At 40.8% G+C, this 19,356-nt stretch overlaps 1 protein-coding gene across 1 annotated transcript in view; it reads right to left on the reverse strand.

The window, feature by feature from the left end:
* Mllt3 (MLLT3 super elongation complex subunit) overlaps window positions 1–19,356 on the reverse strand; it is a 276,419-nt gene that overhangs the window by 54,980 nt on the left and 202,083 nt on the right. Inside the window, exon 5 of the mRNA XM_059254512.1 lies at window positions 11,271–11,981. Coding sequence (XP_059110495.1) covers window positions 11,271–11,981 — 711 coding nt within the window. The remainder of the gene's footprint in view (window positions 1–11,270; window positions 11,982–19,356) is intronic.

Here is a 19,356-nt window from a genome sequence, read left to right on the forward strand (position 1 = left end):
GTTATCCTCTGGCCTCTGGTGTGTGCCAGGAGGGAACTGACTCCCTGGAGTTATCCTCTGGCCTCTGGTGTGTACCAGGAGGGAACAGACTCCCTAGAGTTATCTTCTGGCCTCTGGTGTGTACCAGGAGGGAACTGACTCCATAGAGTTATCCTCTGGCCTCCACAGTGTATCAGAGAATGCAGGCACCTGCACTCACACCTGGGCACACATATACAAAATAAATTAATATATGTATTTTTTTTTTAAGTTTAGGGCTCAGCAGGTTAAAACACTTGCTACCAAGTCTGACTGACAGCTTAACTTTAACCTTCAGGATCCACGTGGTGTAGGGATAAAACCAACTCTCAAGGGCTATCTCTGACTACCACCCCCCCACACACACACGCCAAGGAATGGCATGAAGGAATGCGCACTCACGCACACGCATGTGCACACACACACAAAGTGTGACTAAAAAACCCTACTGCAATCCCTGAAACAAGTATGAGGTTCGCTTTTAATTAAAACAATGCTGAAAAAACAATGGAGGAGAGGAAGGAAGCCGGAAATGCAGTGAGCACTTCATACCCTGAAAGCGTGTCAAGTCACTCTGAGTGGGGTTTGCCAGACTCAATAAAATCAGAACCGTTTCAGAAAGATTCTTCTTTGATTCCCAATTAAAGCTTGGGCTGGGCAAATGGAAAACAATAATTTTATAAGTACATGCAGGGCTGTGAAGATGGCTATCAGTGAAGTTCTTGCTATGCAAGTATGAGGACCGGAGTCCATTCCCCAGCGTCCCAATGAAGGCCAGGAATGGCAGAGTATCTCTGTAAACCCAACACTGGGGAGACACAGGCAGGAGGATCCCTGGGGCTCTCTGGCCAGCCAGTCTAGCCAAACGGGCAAGCTCTAGATTCAGTGAAAGACCCCATCCCCAAAAGTAAGATGGTGAGTGGTTGAGGAAGACACTCAACATCAACCTCCTGCTTCCCCGCGTACCACACCCCCAATATACACATGTGCACATAGACACACAGATAAATACATACAGAAACTTTGGAACGTGTGGTCATGGATTACCTAACCACCAGGTTTCTGCAGTGTCTTTGCCTTTGTCCCACTTCTGCTAGGTCTTCCAAGTAGTATGTTTTTGCAAATGACATATTTTTGCTTGAACTAATTAATACCTAAATGACAGCCTGCATCTATAAGCTATAATCTCACAGGGTAAGTATTATCACTAAGAATCTATATTTTATAGGTCTCTATAAATAAACTGAAGCTGTCCGTCTTTTGACCCCAGGAGTATTGTTCTTGGATCACACACATACCATGGACCACTCTTCCTAAGGTACAACTAGCAGTCAGGCATGGCTATGCTTCAGAACTAGGGTACCCTACCTCCCTTCTTCAGGTCCTTCCTGTGTACAACTTTAGGTCACACAGAACAACAGATGGGAGTCTCGCACTTACACAGAGCATGAAGAACCTAATAAGACAGTACGTTGATGAACAAGTTCCCTAGGCCAGACTCCTCAGTTTTGCTCCTTAGAAATGATGCAGATGCTTAAGAGGCACCAATGTCTTAGAAATCATCTCAATTCTCCCTGCATTCCTTTTCAGATCCAAGTTCTCATACACTGCGGCTGCATCCTCTTTCTTACCTTCTCACCAGGGCTCAGCACCAGCCGACCAAAGGAAGCCAGAAAGAGGAAAGTTAAACCACATTTTGTTAGTGAGGCTATGGAGATAGCTCAGTGATAAAGGCGCTTGCCTCACAAGCCTGACGACGCAAGTTCACGCCACAGAACCCATGTGGAAGGGAAGAACCCATCCCGAGACTGTCCTTTGAACCAAACAATCACACTAATGATAAATTAAAATATAAAAACATTCGTAAGTGCCTCAGGGTCTTCCTTTCAGTGAAGGCAACATACACCATCAACACAGGTCATCAATTTTTTTTCATATTGTTTTCACTTTTCAAGCTCTACAGATCCCACTGGTACTTTCATCCCACGGATTCATACTTAAAAGAACATGTTAAATTCTAGTTGTGTACCATTTATACAGTCGAATATGGCACTGCATAAAGAAGTGAAATCACTTGTATTTTAACTATGACCAAACATCTATAAACAGAAATATTACAACAAAACATGTTCAAAAGAAAATGTTTTCCATAACTCAAAATGATGGGGAGCGAGGGGGAACTGTGAAGGAGGGAGGGGAGGAGGGAGGTGGAGGGAAAAAAAACAGAAATGGAATGAATATAGGAGAAAGGGGACCAGTGGGAAGAGAAGCAAGGGTTGGTAATGGAGAGGCATACATGAGCAAAGTACAATGTAAAAGTTACATGTATCAAAATGTCATAATGAGGCCCATTACCTTGTATTCAAACATATACATACATATATATGTATATTTAAAAGAGAGGAAAAACTATATTTAAAACATTAAAAAAACAAACTAACTAAAAAAAAAAAAAAAAACCCTCAAGGGCTGGGGAGATGCTGGGTGAGTAAGGTGGCGCTTGCTGTGCTGGAGATCTGCATTTGAAGCCCAGCACTCACCTAAAGACAGGAGGGCAGAAGACATCTGCAACCCAGTGCTGGGGAGGCAGGCACCAGGGTCCCGGGAGCTCACCAGTCAGTCTAGCTGACTCAGTCAGTGAGCTCCAGGTTCAGTGAAGAGACTGTCTTCACTGAGAAAGTAAGGTGGGAAGCAAACAGAAAGACACCTGATGTCAGCCTACACACACCATGCACACACACCATGCGCAGCCCACACACACACATACACAAACAGACACACAGACACACACAATGACTCACTCCTAGGGTGGTTTGTGAGACTCAAAAACAAATAAAGGACATTTAAAGCTGAGTTGGTCAAGTGCTGGTCTACCAAATGTGAAGCTCTGGCTTTAATCCCGGCACAGCACACACTGGCACGGCAGCACCAAAATCTAAGAACTTGGCAAGAGGATGAGAGGCTCAGAGTTATCTTTGGCACTACAGAGCTCAATGCCAGTCCAGGAGGAGGAGGAGGAGGAGGAGGAGGAGGAGGAGGAGGAGGATGAGGATCATGATGATGATGATGATGATGATGGTGATGATGGCGATAATGGTGATGGTGACGATGGAAGAATCTCATAATAAAGCAAGGATCTACAATTTAATTTCTAAGAAATGGCACTGTGATTCTAAGTACTGATGTCCTCAAGTTAGGGCCTCTGTACCCTCCTTCTTGTTTGGTCAGGTAAGTACGGACGATACACAAGGGCCCTATACACAAACTCACTTCTTGTGACTAAGGAAGACAAGGACTTTCCTTTTCTGTGTTACACGGTGTATTTCTTCCTGCCCCAAGCCTCCTCAGACACAAACATCCTCCCCATTTGGTGTGTTTTCACAGGCAAAAATAGTGTCTCCAAACACTTAAGTGAATGCTGTTCCGTTTTCTCCTGCCTAACCGAAGAACTTTTGACTTTTTCTGGAGCAAGTTCATTGTGCTGTCATCTTTAGTGACCCAAAGAAGCCCCGCGAGGGTGATTTTTCTTTGTGGACCATGACACAACTTTCAAAGTTTACAGTCATAAATTGTTGCCCACTGAGAACAATTTCTCAAACTTGTTTAAATAATTACACGGACAGCAAAGGTAACCACTCTCTCCCTAACACCTAACGTGAAGAATGCACAGCCTTTACTCTGAATAACCTATAATGAGATAAACTTACACAAGAGAAGAGTCCAAAAGGAGCCTCTCAACTGGAGGGCACCATTTGTTATTTGGTGGCACCTTCTGGGAAGGCTTGATATTGCAGCTTAGCTCTGTGGAACATCAACTCCCAAGGAAACGCAAGTGGGAACTATTGTGAGCAAGGGAATGAGTCCTAAGACGCTTTATAATGATGTGCAGTCCACAGTTGCAAGGGGGTTCTCAGTGAGTATCTGTAAGAAGAGTTAGCAGTTCCTGCCTCTGCCACCTGATTAAAAGGATTAAGTGTATGTGTGTATCGCCACACATGGCCAGTTTCCACAACCTTTAAACATGCCAAACTTGGGGAGTTTCTTAATCTCTGAGCTGCCACCTTTTCATCTATAAAATGATGGCAATCATGACATTTAATTCACAGAACTGTGTTGAGAACTTAGCAAGACAATTAGCATGGGAATCACTCGGGAAAAGTCCAACTATACGTTTGTGACATTCCTGTGGTATAGAACAGCTAGCTCTGCAAAGACGGAGACTGTGTTGTGTCTAAAGATGAGCTAGAGCACAATTACACAGAAAATAAAATGTGAAACACTGGCCTGCACAGGTGATGCAATCCTTGAGATCTAGAATTTACTGGAAGAGATGACAGACCAATGTATGTGAGTGCAAGCTCTCAGCTTTGGCAACTGTTGGTGATAGTCAACTTTATGACAGAGCCCTCTGACTGTTTACAATCTTTGTACCTCCAGGACTTTTAGGAATTACTTCATTTTAAAGGTAAGATATCACACTGAGTTTAACCTGCACTGAAACAAGGAGAGTAGGCCTCTAGCTGTTCTTTTGGTTTTTTTTGTTTTGTTTTGTTTTGTTTTTTATTCATCATCTTTTTAAAATGCTGAAGAGACAGCTCAGTACTGAGAGCACTTGTTGTTCTTGCAGAGGACCTGGGCTAGATCCCAGCAACCACAAAGCTATTTACTAATGTCTATAACTCCAACTCAGGGTATCCAACTCCCTCTTCTGGCCTCTGTGGACAGTAGACACATACATGGTGCACATACATACATGCCAACAATCATATACACGAGATAAAAATAAATTTGAAAAATCGTTTTCTTAGCTACTTCTTACCCTTGTCTGCTTCTCTCTTTTTAAAATCAGGTATATGGATGAATCAATGACAACGTGGTTGGCTGGAGGACATCATCCTCAATCTGATCCCTTCCAACCAGAAAACAAGAAGCCCCTGAAGAACAGCAGGTGAAGATGTCCATTCACAGCACAGAGTTCACTTTCATCCAATTGCTTAGAGAATTTCTACACTGAGCTAAATTGACCAAGGGTAAGAAAGAACTGTAACCCCTTCAGGTAATTTCACCTTCAGTTATAAAATACAGAGCATAGAAGCCCAGAATAAGAGGCTCCCCCCCTGGAGTGAGGCAGCCCCTAATGAATGGCCTCTCCAGCTGGAGCTCCCTAAACATAGCCTTTACAGCTCCTGCATGTGCAGGAATTACAAGTCATTAAAAAGCCACTTTGAAAACACAATAAAGACCTTCTTCTCTGCTGCAATGCCCTTCCACCACATAAAAACCTAAGGCCAGGCCTTCAGCAGCAGGACATTTACTGCCAGCCCCAGACAGTTTAAGGAGGGCAATGAACAGGGTGGGGCTCGAGGAAATGAGGTACAAACAAAAGAGGGGATGTTGACTTTCTTTCTGCCTCCCTTCTTCTCCTTTTCCAAAGAAACTCCTGCTGCTGTGGTTTGAAGTATTGACCCACTGTTCACTGGGGGTGGGGGAGGAGTGGCCAGGGGGAGGGGAAGCTACCATATGCTGAGATTTTCTTTCTCTCCCTCAAGATTTCCATCCAAGAAAACACTTTGGTCAGCCAAATCCATCAGAAGATGTGGCTTAAGTCTTACTCTCACACTACAATTGGAAAGAGTAACATTTTTACCAGATGTAATGTGTCCATCCTCCAGAAAAGATGGTGGAACTTTGACCATGACCTGCACATTAGGATTGAATCTCTACGGGGCAAAGGAGAAGGCACAAAGACAGAAGATGAGGGAACTATCACCATTAACTGTACCCAGTCATGAACAGCCATCTCAGAATTTTATTTACTGTTTTCCCTACCTTTTTGCTATGAATACAAAACTTTGCCCCTCCCACAATTAATCAATCGATTCCATAGGCTTCCTTTAAAACAATTATATAAAAAGCAAATGCAAGCAAGACACTAAGAAATTACAGAAGGTGTGAATTATTTTTTTATTATCCATTAAAGTATGTGCTGCTTAATAAAAACCACAATTATAAATACTTGTGGATAATGATATACCCAGACTCTGACCCTTCTCGGCTGCTGTTCCTAACAGTTACCAGCAAGAACAGACGCTTGTGAGTCAGTGAGGCCCAAGCATCCCTATGCAGCACCAAAAGTAAACTCTACACCCAGAACTGAATTCCTTGCAGCAGCGGTTCTCAGCCTTCCTAAGAGTGGGACCCTTTAATACAGTGCCTCAGGCTGTGGTCACCCCCCAACCGTAAATTATTTTCATTGCTACTTCATAACTATAATTTTTGTTACTGTTATGAATCCTAATGTAAATATTTTTGGAGATAGAGGTTTGCCAAAGGGGCTGCAACTCACAGATTCAGAACCACAGTCTAAAGCAAGTGACCAAGGTTCCTCAATGTAGTCTCAATAAAACATCCCCTTAACAACTTTTTCATATTTGATCACTCTCTATGAGTCAGGACTCTTCTCTCTACTCCCTTCTCCTCCTATCCAAATTCCTCTGCTGGGAAAGTTATTGATGAACTTTTGTGTGATTAAAATTAGGTTTCTCAGAAAATGAAAATTTATCCAAAGGGTCACAAACATTCAAAAAGAACTCCTTTGGTTATGTTAATGGAACTCAATGATGAATCATTTCTGGAGAAGTTCTCTTTTAACAGTGAAAGAAAAGAAGGAAGGAAAGGAGGGAGAAAGGGAGGGAGGGAGGGCGAGCAGACCGAAAGAAGGAAGAGTTCAATATCCTGGGTGGAATAATCTCTTTGATCACATTTAATAGAAAGCTAAAAGATCTTGTGAAATTGTGTCTTAACTTTTATATAAAACCATTCTTTGACCTGTATTTTCCCCATGACCATGTAGCATGTGCAAATCAGGAGCAATGCCATTTCTGTACTACCCCAAGACAAAATGACATGTGCCAATTAACACTCTACCACCACCATCACCCTATAAGGCCACACTTCTGAAAAAGGAAGGGGAATTCTGTAGTCTTGAAGACCATAACATCTCTTTTTCAGCCAAAGGTTACAAAGTTTCTCAGAAGACAGGTTACACACAGCAGTAGCTAACTTTTTTTTTCCTGGTTGATGTGTCAATGGCTTTATTTGGGCTGACTTAATTTTCATAAGACTCACACAGCACACATCAGACTAGAACCTCTGAACACTACGGTCCAGAATCCTGATAGCACTAGGACACACAAACAGTCTATCAGCAACAGCTGGCAGACTTCCCATGACCTATCTCCTCATCACCCTCCAATAAACCAGAGGCCTCTGAAAAACACGCCACAAAGCCATGTATGCAACAAAGCTATGGATACTGACCTGGCTTCCCTCTTCTCATTTACAAGATATATATGCAAATCTGACCAAAAAGACTTGTATGAATCAACAATCTGGGTTCCCTAATCCTTCTTGATAGAACTGATTCTTACATTTTGTTTCTACACACACATATTAGCTAGGAATGATAACTCCTGCATGTAATCCCAGCACTTAGGAAGCCGTCAATGCAGGACGATTATTTTGAGTTTGAGGCCAGCCTGGACTAAAAAGTGAGTTCCAGACAAGCCTGGGCTATACAATGAGAACCTATGTCAAACGAAGAAACAAACAACCAAAGTCTAGCTTGGTTATGGAAAAGCTTCTTTAGAATAACAAGTCTATTCTGAAGTCAGGTCTGGAATCCCAGCACTTGGGAGGCTAAGGTAAGTGGAGCTCTGAGTTCAAGGCCAGCCTGGTCCACAGAGCTAGTTCCAGGCTACAGCCAGGGCTATATAGAGAATCCCTGCCTCAAACAACAACAAGTCTATAGTGAGACAAGATGTCTTCACAGACATACCAGGTGTATGACTGTCTCTCCAGCCTTCTTTTTAGTTGTTGTTGTGGTGTGTTCTGTAAATGTTCAGGTATGTTTGTGGATATATGTGGAGACCAGAGGTCAACATTGAGTGTCTTCCTCACTCTCCACTTTTTAAATAAAAATTAAAAAATTAAATTATAATTACATCATGTTCTTCTTCCTATTTCCTACCTCCACCCACTTCCTTATTCCCCTTGCTCTCTCTTGAAATCGTGGCCTCCTTTTCTTTACTTATTGTTAAACATACACATACCCTTAAATATATAACTTGCTCAGTTCGTGTATGTTTTCAGGGCTGGCCACTTGGTATTTATTGGACAACCGATTAGGCTTTTCCCTGAGGAAGATGATTTTTCCCTCTCTCAGCATTCCTCAGTTGCCTCTAGCTCTTTGTCTATGGGTAGTGCCCCATGAGATTTTCCCCTTCCATATTTTCATGTCTATTGGTGGTGTGCTTTTCAGGTCTTGCTCACCTTTTTTTTTTCCAAAACAGTAGCTCTTATTGAATCTGGAGCTCACTTCTTTGGCTACACAGGCTGGCCAGCAAACTCCGTGGATCCATTTGTCTTACATCTTACCCTCCATGGGTTATAGATGTGTCCTGCCATACCCAGATTTTTACATGGGCACTACAGATAAGACCTCAGGTTCTCATGCTGGTGGAATAAGCACTTTTAAGACTAACCCTCTCCTCAGACTATTTCATAGCTTTCTTAATTCTTAAACTCTTCTCACACATACATTTTTTTTCTCGTCTCCAGGGTCCATGATGCCTACTTGTTCTATCTAAAATTATTTACTACCCCATCCTCACAGATAAACACAATCAAATAACAAAACTTGACAGGACCCTGGAAAAACCAGGCCATCATATGACCCATACTCAGGGGCCAACCAGTTCACCCCCAAGACAACAGGAACTATGCTCCTGAAGTAGAGAGTGATGCTCTGGGCTACTCGGGACAACATTCTAGTTCCTGTGGTGCTGTCTGTCTTGAACATAGGTGAAACGGCAGGTATGGGACAATCTAGATGGCTATCTTTACTGCTGGATAAGTTGAATCCCAGTTCTCCCTGAGCCCTTTGCTAAGAGGAAAGTCTCTTGAATTCATGACTTAAACCATTAAACCAAAAGCAACAAAATAAAAGCATTTAGTACCAAAAGACTTATAAGGAAAGCACAATTGTTGAGCTTTATACCTAAACAACACACAAAAGTTTTTAGATGCTTTCTCTGCCATACTACATACAGCACATGGCAGAAATTCCTTGTGATCACTGGTTCTATGGCTCCAATAATTCTAAAAACGTACTATCCACTGTACATAATTAACAATTCTAACTCTTAGCTTTCAAAGGACTTTCAAGGTATCCATTTGGATGAATATACCAAGATGAATAAGACTTTAATGAAAAGAAAGGCATGTTTTATAAACCATGCATAAAGAGGAAAAGAACAAGGGATGAACAAAAGAACAGACAGAAATGCCCAGGGAGGAAGCCCATGTGTGCCAAACTCATGAGAAAGATCGATAGTGCCTTACAAATGCCATTTGGTCTCGTCACAAATCAGCATTTTAAAAAGGGGCCTTTGAAAGTTTTGATCATTGAAGAAATACATTCTTTCTAAAATAAAATTTCCATAAACCATCACTTACTCATACTAATTACAACGTATTCTGGTTTTTCAAATGTTGGTGATGACATGCTAAGCTGATCTCATAGTTTACCAGTGACTCACACCCCAACTCTGAGAGCCTTCTTTCTACAAGAGTCATAACACTTCAGTACACAGAGAAAGTTGCCAAACTCTACTCTTGACATATTAATCACACACTGAGAGCATTTCAGGGTGATCTGAAACAAAAACTAAATACACAAAGAAGTAGTATCTGCATTAAGAATAAGTTTCCAACTAAGAGGAGAGGCTCAGAGCAAACAAGGAAGAAGAAATACTTGAGTGAGCAGAACAGCTCATTCCATTCATTTTTATTTCACAAGCTGTAAGTATTTAGTCTTTCCCTAGCACTGAACAAACCACCTAGTCTGCAGCATTTTGTGTGACACATGCTTCTAACCTAACCTTTGAAGAGAAGTGTGGATCAGCCCTACAGAATATGAGGAGGAGATATCGCTGGACCAGTGAGGATTGGTACTGGCACCTTCTCCTGACACTGGCTGGCTTACTATACAGAACAATGCAAACCCAGGTCAGGCAGGGAAAGGCCTCCTATCCTTTGCCAGTATTTAAATAAGGGACATCCACTGGAAACATCATAGGACAGAAAGAAAAGTATTCTAAAATTGTCAGTGACCTTTGTTGACCACGGTCTAGCATGCTGACAGACAAAGAAAGGAGGTTGCCAGGCCTAATGGTCATGGACACATAACTGAAAAGACCAACTTAGAGAATCCAGAGAGGTGAAAGGATGGAACCTCATGGCGAGTGATAGTCTTGAAAACAGAATCAAATGCCGTCCGTCCAACAGTTCGATCAGTAGATGTGCAAGATACAGCTAAGAGGTTAAAGCAGATAACTGCAAAATCCCTGCATCCAACTCTGCAAATCTGTAACTAGAAGCTTAAATCACAGTATCAAACAACTGGGGTATTAGATGGTCAGATGCTTTTTCAGGCATCTGGAAGATAATCCTGCCCACCAGCAAACACACAGCAGATCATGCAATCCCTCTTTCCCAGTCGGTGGCTACCCCATGAAGAAAAAAGGAGTTTGATTTTCAAATTGAAAATAGTTTACAGGTACATATGCAGATCAAAGTTTCAATATGCATAGTATACAGTTATAACAAAGCTTCACTTAATGCTGTTACAAAATCTGAGCACTGGGGCTGGGGGCTGGCTTAAGGGGAGAGCACTTGCTTGTTATGCAAGGCAAGTCCCCAGCACCACACAGAAAAAAAAACATAAACTGTAACGAATTCCCCGTTCATTACTTTTTTTAATCTTTAAAAATTACTTCATTGTAACGACCACAGTTGTACAGTGTTTCTTAGGTTTCTCTTTGAACTTGACTTTCCATTCTATTCAAGCTTGAGTGCTTGAATACAATTTCTCTAAGTCAGCAGTCACTACAGAGCACTGTAACAATGCTTCCAAAGGCACTGAATCTTTATGTTGCTATTCAGATAACCTTTATCGCACTATGGAATATATTTCTCCCTTCACAACTTCAATCACAGCCTAAAAAGCTCCACAGATTCCTCAATGATTCCACCTCCCTCTTCCCATGAGTGAACGGAATTCACTTTAAGGCTACAGCCCTTCCTCTCTTCTGTAGGGACAGCATCCATGTTCTCTCATTTCTTACCATGAAGCTGTCTGAAATAAAACCCAAGAATTGCCAAAGGGAAGGAGGAGACATGAGGCTACTCACGTCAGATTTTGAGGACATATTCTCCTCCACGTCTGAGTCGTTGGGATCCACAATATCATCAAACGGCGGCAACGTCGACTTCTTCTTCTCTGATGTCTCACTCTCAATTTTGACCTTTCCCATCTTGACATGAGGTTTATCTTTTATCTGTTTTTTGTCAGCAGAACAAGTGAGTATCAGTGGTGGTGCACTAGAAAAACTTTTAAATAAAGCCTCTGAACTACTCTTTTTCCTTTTTTTGGCTGAGAGTTCTTCAGAATCGGAAATGGGGGGCCTTTTACTGGGAGCCTTCTTCTCCTGCTGCCCACTGGTGATGGTGAGTAAGTTACTGTCTGCTTTTGGCTCTTTTGACATGGGTTTAGGTTCCTTGAAGGCCATTTTAGGAACTATTTTTTCTTCTTTCAGTGGCTTGTTTTCTTTGGGTTTCTTGGAGGAGTCTTTGGAAGATTTGTTGTGATCCCTGGAAGGTTCTTTGAAGGCACTTTTATGTTCTCTGGAGTCTTTAGAAGGTTTTTCCTTGTGCTCCTTCATTAATTTGTGAGGCTTTGAAAAGCTGGTACTACTGCTGCTGCTGCTGCTGCTGCTACTGCTGCTGCTGCTGCTGCTACTACTGCTGCTGCTACTGCTGCTGCTGCTACTGCTGCTGCTGCTGCTGCTGCTGCTACTGCTGCTGCTGCTGCTGCTGCTGGTATGAATGCTCCTGTTAGGGTCCTGCAATCAGGAGAAGAAAATCAAACTCTCAAAACAAAATAGTAATGAAGAACGTGAAGCAGCGGTTCTCAACTTTCTTAATGCTGCAACCCTTTAATACAATTGATCACGTTGTGGTGACCTCAACCATAAAATTATTTCATTGCTATTTCATAACTGTAATTTTGCTACTGTTATGAATCATGTAAATGTAAATATCTGACATGCAGGATATCTGATACTCAACCCCCAAAGGGGTCTTGACCCATAGGTTGAGAACCACTGGACTAAAGTCAACTTCTATGAGCTCCAACTATATAAAATGTCCCTATTTTGCTTTCAATCAATCCCTAAAATACCCCAAATATCTTAACTGCAGTTCCACAGGTGGGAATAATGCATGTTAAGAAATATGTAAGAAAGTTACTATGATCAAGAATTTAATGAGACACGCTATCTCCTCAACCATTGGAAGCATAAATTTACAACACTGATATTAAACAAATGCTAACAATATGCTTGTCCTAGAAGGTACAAAAATGGATAGCACATGGCCCCACTATAAACAGCTACAGCGTACCTAGCTATGATTGATGGGTATTGAAAGCACCACCTACAAAGCCCTGTAACAACTGAAAGAAGGGGGCTATTCAGCTGTGCTGAGAGCATGGAGAAAAGAATAAATCCCAATTCTAAAGACACCAACCTATGAACAAGCAGCACAAGCAGACTGCTGCTATTACAAACAGAAGAGGGGAGGCACTGGCTGACTAGAGTAAACTAAAAGGAGCAAACCAGACTGGATTGGAATAGCAGCATCTAGCTAGAGCACAAGATGGAGACGGAAGCAGAAAAGTCATCAGGGAAACACAGTGAAGCCAGGATACATGAAATCCTAAACATCTCTATCATTTATGCTGATCACAAAGCCACCAAAAGAAAGAATCCTTGATGTGAGCTAAAACTTTTTTAAGTCAAATTTTCAACAATTGAAGAGTATCTTTCTCTCACTAAGGACGAGAAAAAGAAAAGCAGAAAGCAATGAAGCACATCCGAGACCTCACCTATCAAATGGACAGAATCTTCAGCGACTACTGTTGTACAATCCTGAGAAGGAGGTAGCTATTCATATTTTATTTTAAATGTGACCAATTTTCCTACTCACCACAATACCTCAAAACATATAACCTGAGCTGGAGAGATGGCTCAGAAGTTAGAAGCACTAGCTCTGCTTCCAGAGGACCTGAGTTCAATTCCCAGCAGCCACATGGTGGCTCACAACATCCAGCCCTAGAAGATCTGATGTCTTCTTCTGGCCTCCACAGACACTGCATGCACATGGTGCAAAGCCACACATTCAGGTAAAACATCCACACACATAAAATAAAGTTTACACATTTTTACATAAAATCTCTACATAATCTATTTAGGAACAAAATCTAAGTCTGCACTTAACATATTTGTGAGTCTTTACTATTAATAGCAAAAATAAGAAACATTAGGAGATCCAGGGTATGCAAAAATCCACATCAATACTAAAAGAATAGTTCTTTCCTAATCACTTCAACCTCCTACTGGAACCAGGGACAAATTCCAGTCAGGATTTCCATCTTCAGGGTCCTTCTCTTTCATGTCTGACACACTCACTCACTTAAGCCCAATGCCGTATAACCCATCTGATAGTCCTTCAACGTCCGGCATGACAGAAGAAAGAGAATGTATGTAAAGCCTTTCAACAAGATGAGCAATCTCTTATTTATTGCATCTGCAGGAGGAGAGGGGCGGGTATATATGTCTACTGATAGAAATCAGAAAGCAATACCCTACGTGAAGATCTCTGTTCTATGCCAGTGGGAATATGTATTTTTGTTTTCTACAAAAATCATCTGCCCTCTACATATAGCAAAATAGCTCAAATTATTTCTTTTCTGAAATGAGCATCTGGTTTCAAAATTACAAAATGGATAAAGTTACTAAGCAAAGACTTGTTTTCATGCTTCAAACTAGCTAGATAATTCTTTACAAAGCATTTTAACCTAAGACTTTAAAACATGCTACTAAATATAGAATTCATATTACTGAAACTACATTATTTAATAAATTCTATTACAGGACATTTCCTGGCATGTTAAGCAATACTATGAATAATTAAAATAACATATAATGGACAAACTAAATTAAGGAAGAACATTTTCAAATCTAATATCCTTGAGATTTTTTAATTGGTTTGTTGACTCACTGAATTTTGGCAATTTACAATCAGTTCTCACTATGTCTACACCAAAGCATTGCTACTAAACATTCAATCTATATGGAATATTATACATATTTTAATAAATACAACTTTTTAAACTATCAACATACTTCTAATGCTACACATTAAAAACCAATAAGCATCAGGAAGTGGGGGACTTCAGGGGAACTTAAATTATTTATTAATAATATCTGTAGAATACACAAGAATTCTTAATAAAGAACACAGTGGTGGGTCAGAGAGATGTCTCAGCAGGCAAAGGCGTTTGCTGTCAAGTCTAACAACCTGCATTTGATCCCTAGGACCAACATGGTGGAAGGACAAAAACAGACATACACCAGTTGTCCTCTGACTGCCACAGGAGGTACACATGTGTGCATGCACACGTATGCACACTTGAGCACACATGCACACACACACACACACACACACACACAAAAATACAAATTGAAAAACAAAGTACTCAGTGGTACTAGATACAAATTATTATCTTATAGTTTATGTTCTTGTCTTAGTCATGTGCATATATAATAAGAAATTCAGAAATGCATTTTTTATAACTTGAGCTATTTAGTGCACACTTTATCTACTCCAACAAACAAATGGCTTCATCACTATTCTCCCTTTATCATTACCACCTCACAAAGCTTTCTTGGGTGTGGCAGCAATGGCCAGTAGTCTTAACACTCAAGAAGGAAGGGCAAGTATATCTCTGAGTTCAAAGCCAGCCTGGTGTTCATCCATGCTGCAAGTTCAAGGCCAGCTATGAATACATAGTGAAACCCTGTCTTAAAAGAAAATCAAATAAAGACTGGAAAGATGGCTCCGTGGTTAAGAGCAGGTGTTGCTCTTGCAGAAGACTAGAGATCAATTCCCAGCACCCACACGGCAGCTCACAACCATTCCTAACTCCAGTTCTATGGGACCTTACCCCCTCTTCTGGTTTCCACAGGCCTGCATGCTTATGGTGTGCATACATACATGCAGGCAAAACACCCAAACAAATCTAAAAAAAGAAATCCTATAATTATTTCTAAAAGCTTTCTTTGAAAAAAAAAAAAGTCAAATCTCAGACAAATACTTTCCATAATAATGTTCATGACAAAATTCAGAAAGTAACAAAAAGTGGAGAGGGAGGTCTCTGTCATACACAGAGAGGCATTTTCTTTAGCTAGGGCTGGTAGCAAATGACAGCTTAAATACATGCCGCCAGACTCTACACATCATAAATATAAAGTGGAAGCTTAGACACATAAACATCCAACTGCCACTGACACAGAATAAAAGCTGATCTAACTCATATACAGTGAATCTAGGCAGTAGGTTTTTAAAAACTGTTTCTGAATCATTAACCTCAACATTAAATGCTACTGAACAACACAGACTAATTAGCATTCTACGTGAAGCTTACACATGTTGTATAATTCAAATCTCTTTGCCTAAAGATGATTAAGAGCAACTGAATATCGAGTAATCCAAAGAGAGGGTATGTACATAATTCAAATCTCAAATATGGAAAGCAAATGACTATTTTAAACATAAACACACATGCATTTGTACCAACTTTGCAACCTGAGATGCTAAGGTATACAACTTTCATCCATGCAATTCTATTGAATGCCTCTTTGTCTTAATTTTCTGGAGCTGAATGGTCTCTTTACTGTATAACTCTGTCTAATTGGACTTGTCCATAACTCTAGCAGATAGGCTAAGAAAGAGGGCTCATGTGAACCGGACAGAGAAGGGCTTTCTGATTATGTGTAGCTTTCAATTTCCTTGTCTTCCTTCTGACAACTCAATGCTGACTCTTTACTTCCTGTTTCCTCCCTCTAGCTTTCTTCTGTCCTGTTCTAACTGATCTTCTAGGCTGTGAAAGATTTTCAGATTAATGGAACTTGAATTAGACAAATAAATGATCATCAAATTTTTACTAATCAAAACCAATAAACTTTTCTGGATGAGTTTATTTGTCCAAACATTTAACCAGGATACTTCCTGTAACTTGCAGTGTGTACTTCAAGAGGTTGTACCTATGGTAATGTAAACCATAATATTCAAAAATAAGCTTCCAAACAGATCACAAATAAAGAAGAGAATACCATTTGAGAATATGAATAAAATATAAAAGTTCAGGATCCTGTAGAGGACGGGAAAAGGGGCATTGAATTTGATCTACCTTTCATAGTTTGATTTAAAATGCAATCAAATCAACTCAATCCTCTTGAGGCAGTCAGTTCTTCAGGCAGAAGGCAGGGGAGCTTGAAGAATGGGCCATAGGTTTGTGGGACTTTTGTGAGAAAGGGCTATTGCAGGATCTCCTTGGCTCCAAGCTAGGACCATAGGAGCTTAGCATGCAGCTAACTGCACAATGTGGCCAGCCTCTGGCCCCCAGAGTACCCAATGGAATGGAGAGTCCACTCTACTCCTGGGGCTAAGGAATGCAAGGAGAGAAAAAGGAAAGCAAAGAGATGCATAAATACACAGAAAAGAAACTGTGAACATGTTTGCTGGTATGGTGTGGGTTGAAAAGCCCACACCTTTCATCGCTTACTTGAGCCCCAATGCACATATAAGACAGATGAAGCATTGACATTAAGAACGTGATTAAACTAAAGAAAATCAAGTATAATAAAAAAAATAACTTCTAAAACTTAAAATTTGGTGAAAACTGAACATTAAAATTATCAAGTGTAAATAATTCACTAGGCCAAGTGGAGAAACACAACAATCAGTGACAGGAAAGAGGTCAGAAGGAAGCACAACAGAAGAAAGACACAAGAAGTAGATGATGGGAAATAGGACTTGAGGAACAGAGGGAAGCAACCTAACATGGCACAGGACAAGTTCTAGAAGAGTCTAAAGAAGGATGAAACGGGAAAAAGGGAATTGTGAAAGTGACATGGAAGAAAATGTCTAAGAACGAAAGAAAAGTCAGAACTGTGAGCTCACAGGGTTCTCCAGCACCCAGAGAAAGCTAGTGATAAAAGACACATACCCTCAAATATTAGCTCAGATTTCTAAACTTCAAGGATTTGGACTGGAGGAAGCGGAGTGGTCAAGAGCCTACACTGTCCTTCCACAAGACCTAAGTTTGATTCCCAGTATCCATATCAGGTGGCTCAGACTACCTGTAACTCCAGGAGCCCTGGTGCCTTCTTCTGGTCTCCATACTCAACTGCACTCACATGCACACAGGCATACAGAGTGATTTTAAATACATTAGAAAAATCTTAAAATTTAAGAATTAAAGAACTGGCCAATTATCAAAGATAATTACTTCAAAATAGAAAGAATCTACTGAAATTAGAATTCTCATTTGTAACACAGGGATCTAGAACACTAAATATACCCCTGGGAGGGAAAAAAAACAGTATCCACCACCCCTTATCAATCTTAGCTTGTTCTGAAGTTTATATTACACCTTCCCCTAAACACACATACCTGTGATACAGTTAGTTTATAAATTAGCTATAGTAAGAGAGTAATAACCATTGGTTATAACATTAACATATACTAAAATAAGTTTAAAATTGTATTTATGACTGGAAATTTCCATTTAACAGTTTTGTACCTTGGTTCATTGCAGGTAACTGAAACCATGGAAAGTAGAATTGTGGGTAGTAGGAGACAGCTCTATAACTCAAACATAACACACACAGGCAGTGTGAAACAAATCTGCCAATGTTCGATGACATGAAGAACACACTGTCCACTGCCCCATCAGGACAAGAGATTCTAGTCCAAAAGTCACCACATCAGAGACTAGGTCCTCTACACAGGGGAAGACGGCGGACGGCAAACACAGGGAACGTAATGTACCTTGCAACCTACATAGAACTAAATCTCAACAGTCAACTGTATGAATACATGGATTCTTGACACAGAAGAGGTACAGCAGAAACCTAGACCTACAAAAGGAAATTATCCACACAGAAATGGATGGATGGCAGAGAGTGGCAAGATAGAAAAGACAGTAAATCTTCTCACGTCAAAGTATAAGAAAACTTTATAATAAGGGATCGAAAGGGGAAAGTACAGGAGCATCCCATCAACCAATGGGAAGTGGGAACTGGCTATCAGCTTAGAATAGAAGCAGAACTAAGGAAAGAAAAACATTAGCAAGTATAAACAATGCACAAAGAGTCACTCAGAACCAAAACCAATGTGCTGAATTACTTCTCCCACTGACATCGCACTAGACGGGAGCTAAGGTAACAAACACACAGTCTGTGAGAAATACTTAACGTCACTTGATTTCAAAAAAAGGTTAAAACAACTGGATGAACCATGAAATATCAGCTCAGCACACCTAAAAGAAAGGATCGGGCTGTGTTAATGTCAGGCAATGTGGAACTCAGCATGGTGAGGTAGAAAGCCAGTGAGACTTTGAAATAATGAAACTAATTTAAACACGGAGACTAACAAGAGCCAACAAGGTTCAAAATTTAGCATTTACCAGTGGGTGGGAGGGGGCCTAAAAGAACATGCCAGACATGGAAGAGAGATGGCATTTCAGAATAGCAACTGGAGTCTTTCCTTCAGCCACATTCTGAGTGGCCAAAATACAAAAGGAACATGAAAGGTAGGTCTGCTATGAGGGATGCTTGCTTTGACATTTTAATAGTGACTTACTTCTCAAGCTTAAACTCAACCAGAAAGTTAGGGAGAACTCTACAATATATCTAAACATCATGGAAAGCAAACATCCATCCAGCCAGCCCTTTCTAAATTAGACCAGGAAAGATGGCAGGCAGTATTGTAGAATGCCTAAAACCACTCCATTTGCCTGTGTCTATAAAATACCCAGCCCACACAGACATCTCCATCTATAGAAATGCAGAGGTCAGAACTGTGCAAATGATGTAAGGGGCTACAATCGTGCTATTGGTTATCTGCAAACCAGCATGGAACACGAAAGAGCATGAAAAGAGGCTGACTATTCAGAGAGAGAATCTGGCCCTGATAACAGAGTCCCCGCAGCCAACTCGACTGAGTTCTGCCACGTCTTTATTAGAGTGGCCTGACTTTATGACTAGCCACGAAGAATGTCTCTATGTGGAAAGCAAAGGGATGAGTCATTTAAAGTCTCCACCCATCCAAGTGCTCACTTTAGGAAGATCAAATGGTGGTAATGTGGTAGAG

Source organism: Peromyscus eremicus, chromosome 2 (genome assembly GCF_949786415.1).
Source record: "Peromyscus eremicus chromosome 2, PerEre_H2_v1, whole genome shotgun sequence".
Taxonomy (NCBI): Eukaryota; Metazoa; Chordata; class Mammalia; order Rodentia; family Cricetidae; genus Peromyscus; species Peromyscus eremicus.